The 5,206-nt window shown below is 55.3% G+C and overlaps 1 protein-coding gene across 1 annotated transcript in view; it reads right to left on the reverse strand.

Annotated features, from left to right (window-relative positions):
- Nucleotides 1–613, reverse strand: part of PIP4K2B (phosphatidylinositol-5-phosphate 4-kinase type 2 beta) — a 14,816-nt gene extending 14,203 nt beyond the window's left edge. Inside the window, exon 1 of the mRNA XM_008634829.2 lies at nucleotides 491–613. Coding sequence (XP_008633051.1) covers nucleotides 491–555 — 65 coding nt within the window. The 5' untranslated portion in view covers nucleotides 556–613. The remainder of the gene's footprint in view (nucleotides 1–490) is intronic.
- Between the last annotated feature and the right edge of the window lie 4,593 nt (nucleotides 614–5,206).

Raw genomic sequence — 5,206 nt, forward strand, 5'->3', positions numbered from 1 at the left:
TGCCAGGGAAGCCAAACTTTCCAATCACACTCCCACTCTGCAGAGCTGATCCCTGTGAAACTTGGGGAAAACAAAGGATTAATCAGGGAGTGCTGCAGCCCTGCACACGCAGAGCCGGGGTGGAGAAGGCAGCTCTGAGCACCAGCCACAACCACGACTCCAAAAGGGCTTCCAAAAATGGATCTTTTGGGAAAAGGAGACAGGGATAACTCCAGAGAGACCCTGTGGGCCAGGGGAACAGCACAGCTGCAGAGCTGCCAGCTGTGAACAGTTTTCATCCCTCCAAGGATGGAAACCAAGCCACCACACAGCATCTCAGGGACAGACTGACCCCACCACATCTTGTCCAGGGGTGTGGAGCTTGTGTCCAGCCACGCCACGTCCTCCTGGCATTCCAGCTGGGAACAATCCAGAAGGCCTCCCCCAGGCCAGTCTGCCTCACAGCACACAGAGCTCTGCCTACAGAGAGGCAGGGAAGCACCTCACTTACTTGTTGAATAGATGATTGTCCACCTTAATCTTACTGTAGGCTTTAAAGTCATCGGGCATTAGCATGACGGGGACGGGAACATTGCTGAGCTCATTGATCTGCAAGAGAAAGGAGAAGGAGACTCAAACCCCACGTCCCACTGGCCTCCAGGGACTGTCAGGGGACTTGCAGGGATGCCAAACACGCCAGGGGCCGGTTTTGGGGCACCACAGAACACTGTGGTGACAGGCCACAGCAGTTCCATGATGTGGTGAATCCTCCCGAGCCAGCCTCTGCTCCTTCCTCCTTTCCCCTTCCACCGACCATCCAAGACACAGCTGAGAGCCCAGACAAACCCACAGGCCAAGAACCAGCAGATTTGATGTTCTAACTAAACCACCTCGTTGAGAAAATGTTCCAATTTCTTAATTATTTCTGCTACAAACCATGATGACCAAAGCCTTCGGTGCAGCCCAGCCCAGCTCCCCAGGGATGCTGTTTCCATGCTCGCTGTCTCCTGTTGCTCCCATCCCACCTTCTCTGGAGGGATGAGTCACTCCACTAGATTGTTTTTGCTCCTTAGTCATGTGTGGCAGCCACAGGAACACGGGGAAGCAGAAGAATGAATGTTCAGCTACTATTGTACAGGCGGGCTCGTGCTGCAGCACCCAGCAGTGGCAGCATTAATAATAATAATAATGAAAATAAAATAATAACAATAAAAATCCACCTCTGGACTGTGTCTGGCTGTCCTGCTCCAGTCACCGGAGTCACTGACAAGGCTGTGCCAGAATCAAGAGCAGGTCAAGAGGTTTCTGAGCTGCCTTTTCTGAGGACAGCCCCGGTGTCATTCCCTCCCAGGGACTCCATGCAGTCCCATCTCACTGAACTCCTGGTAACAGCCTGGATTTAGGAAGCAATTTCACTCCAGCTCCGCTCCCATGACTGCTGTGCCAAACAGGTAATGCAGAGAGGGAGGCAGACAAGGCTGGCAACAGCGGGGTTTGGCTGTGAGTCAGCTCTGGGGGCTGTCCCCAACACCAAAACCTCCAGCAGGTCAAGTGACTTCCAGCACACTTGGAAAGCTGCTGGGAAACTTCCCTGCTGGCTGGGAGCAGGGGCCGGGCTCAGGAAAGGGATCCAGCTGTGGGATTCCCCTTTCCCTTCGTGCAGCAGGACACAAAACTCCGCCCAAACTGCTGCCACATCCCCGCTCAGCTCCGCAGGGGCCACGGGGGTTCAGCCCTGGGGACGTGCCGGGAGCTAATTCCATGAGGCCCGTGTTTATCCCACCCTTTCTCCATCGTTACCACGAAAAACCAGACCAGATTTAACACACGTCAGACTGGGAAGAAAGACACATCCCCAGTGCCAGGAGGGAAGATGGCTATTTTCAGAGACAGCCATCCCACACAACAGATAAGCAGGGAGCGAAGCGGCCACGGCTGCTGGAGAGAGCGGAGATGGAGCTCTGCAAAGCCCTGCCCTGCACTCCCCTCACAGCAGCATCCAGCTCTGCCACAAAACCCTCTGGGATGTATGGAAAACACTGCACAGATGAATGAATAAATAATGGCACACATCCCCCACCGGCAGCAATCCCAGCACGGGGAGAGGCCGACGCTCCCCGCGTTCAGCTGACGGCTCAATCCTGCCCAGAGCAGCTCCCTGAGCCACAGGGGAAGGAAAAGGGAGCAGACTCCAGGTGAGGAAGGGATCTCCCAGCTCGCAGCCACTGCAGGGAGCTGCCATCAGAGTCCCACGCAGAGATTTCCCCCCAGGGCGAGGAGAAAACAACTCATTCTGTACCGAGACAGAGGCGCTGCCTCCAGCCACTAATTATTGCTGCTGTCTACCAGGAGGGGAAGCCCGACAGCACAGCTCCTGCCACACGCCTGCTCCCATCCCAGCCTGCTCCCAGCCCTCTTCCCGGCGTGGGGAAGGCACAAACAAGCCATTATCAGCTCCTTGCCGAGCGGAGGAAGGGTGCTGATGGCTGAGAGGGAACAGCGATTCGGAGGCTGCCTCCTCGCTGGCAGGAATTCAGACACAAGTGTTCCGAGGCGTCTCTGGGTGCCCTGGTTTCTGCCACACCACGAACCTCAAAGCGAGCATGGCACCTGTTGCGAGGCTCCTGAGTGGCAGAAATGGTGCACCAGGATACCTCGGGCTCGTTTCAGAGGTGCCCCCATTCCTCCCAAGATAAAACAGCCCCCCCAAAAAAATCCCCGCTGTGGAAGCCTTTGTCCCCCTTCCAGCAGAGCTGGATGCTTTGGGATTCCAGCTCTGGAAGAGACACAGAGAAGGGAGAGGGTTGTGCTGGGCACCAAGATGTGGATGAGGGCAGGATTTGGCCATTTCTAGTGCCAGCACTGCCCACCTGCCCTCCCCCGAGGCACTGGGCCTCTGCTGCTGACACCAGCGTGGAAGAAAACATGGATTTGTTTAGTTTAGTTTAGTTTAGTTGCTATGTTGGGATTTTTGTATTTTTTTGTTGTTTAAGCGCCGCGTGCTCCCACAGTACCACCCATGCCTGACACTTTCCCAAGGGAGAGAGGAATGAAAAGCCCCCATACCGCCTTGGGAAAGGGATATCCCAACCCCTCCCTCCTCACAGCATAATCCTCAGCAACCAGTCCCCCTTCCCCAGGATTATCCAGCCGAGCGGAACACGAGGAGCTCCAAAGGAAAGCCGCGGCCAGCAGCACCCATCACCTCTCCAGAGGGATCCTCTCCTCAGGCTTATCCCGGGGGAATCTGAGCAGCCTCCCGAGGGAGCAACGTGACTAACGCCTGGCACATGTTTGCCCTCTCACCTTCTCCCCGGGGAGAGGCGTGGAGTAGGAGATTAAATATAGCAGTGTGTGTCCCGGGGTATTTATGCTCCACGAGGCAAGGTCACAGCAAGGTGCCCCGCAGGGAAGTGCTCAGCAACCCCTGCCTCCCGGGGAGCACATCCCAGGGCTCTGTCTCCCAAAATGAGGCTTCTTCCAGCTGGAGGAAGTACCAGGATCTCTGGGGATGTGGGAGCAGGGAGATGCTGGATGTGGTTCTGGAGGAGGCAGGGACAGAGGGCAGAGGTGCAGCAGCACCACAAGCACACACCTGGGCCCTCACGGGCTGTTTTGGGCATCCCAGCCCCTGCAGGGCACAGCTCCAGCAGGCCGTGCCCGGGGCAGTGCCACAGCTCTGCCACTGAGGCTGCAGAGGTCCCCGAAGGGGGGAAAGAACGAAGTGGGGAAAGAACGGCTCATTTGGAGCCCAGGGAGTGATTGGCCTCCACACCCAGAGCGATGCTGGGTTCCCGGAAGGCTTCCAGCTTTTCATCCCTGATCTGCCCTCGAATCCACATCACTTTTCAGCCCTAATCTGCCCTCAAATCCACGTCACTTTTCAGCCCTGATCTGCCCTCAAATCCACGTCACTTTTCAGCCCCGATCAGCCCTTTTTTGCCCAGTCCTCTCCTGCCCAGAGCTCTCCATTTCCCCAGCGCAGACACCTGAGAGGGACCAGCCCAGGCTGAGAGCACCACCAAAAAGTGCTTTTTGTCTCTGCCATCTGCGTTTTGCAGAGATAAGGCTCCAGTCCTGCCCCTCCCAGGCCAGACACAGCGGGAGTGGCACTGCCAGAGCCTCCCAAAGGGCTCGGACACACCCCGGGGGCTCTCCGCATTTAAAACCGAGGCACATTTCAGACAAACCCACTGAGGAGAGGGAGGCGCTTCCCGTTTCTCCGCTGGTTTTGCCACGTCTTGGGAACAAAGGAGCAATTCCCGAGCAGGTCAGGCAGCCCCAGGTGTCCAGAGTGACTCCACAAGGACAGAGGGGAGGCAGCAGATCAAAGCAGCCCCAATCCCAGAGGTGCAGAGGGAAAAGCAGGTGGATGCCAATAAGGATCAGGGCTTGGAGCAAGAGCAGGAGATGAGGAGGGAAAACCTCATCCTCAGGCAGCACAATCCAGAGCTGCAAAAACACCTCCTTCCCCTCTCTCTGTCAAGCTTTTACTTCCTGGTCACTGGAATTCTTCAGCAACACCACTCAGGACTCTGATTTGTCCTCGCCACCAAAGCCAATTCCTTTTCCAATCAGAGCCACATCAATATTCCGTGTCATTCAGGGACAGCTGTTGGGATGAACGGGCCAGGCATAATTTTGTTTCAAAACCTGACTGTAGCCTCAAAGTGGCAATTAGCATCAGTAAATTGATGGGAAAATGTGATTTGTTTACTAACAAGATCCAGCTGACGGAGTGTGTGAGCCCCCACTCTCCAGGATTCTTTGCGACAGGAATTTGCTCAGGAAAATAAAGATACTTTGTTCCCCTCAAAGCCTTTCAATCAGGCATCTCCAAGCACTTGGTGAGCATTAGTTAAACTTCATTATGCTCCGGGGAAGGAGGTAAAAGACACATGGGAAAATCACTTCAGCGTGGAGACAAACCCACAGCTGCAGCAAAACTTCGCTGCTGCTTAACACACAACAGCAACTGGGTGATGGTTTGAGGAAAAAACCCCGTTTTCCATGAATTAGAGCATGATTAATCAGTATCCATGCTAACAACCCCCCATGAAACGCGAGGGAAGAGGGAGTCTTGTAGCCAAGAATTCCTCTGGGGACACCAGGATGCTTTAAGAGGGGGGAAAAAAGCATCCCCTGGTGACAGCAAACCCACGTCTTCCTGAACAAAGTACTTGGAAAGGACTCCTGGCTGCGTCCCAGGAATCAGGCAGTGCCCCCA

The sequence above is a fragment of the Corvus brachyrhynchos genome, unplaced genomic scaffold, assembly GCF_000691975.1.
Source record: "Corvus brachyrhynchos isolate BGI_N302 unplaced genomic scaffold, ASM69197v1 scaffold30, whole genome shotgun sequence".
NCBI lineage: Eukaryota > Metazoa > Chordata > Aves > Passeriformes > Corvidae > Corvus > Corvus brachyrhynchos.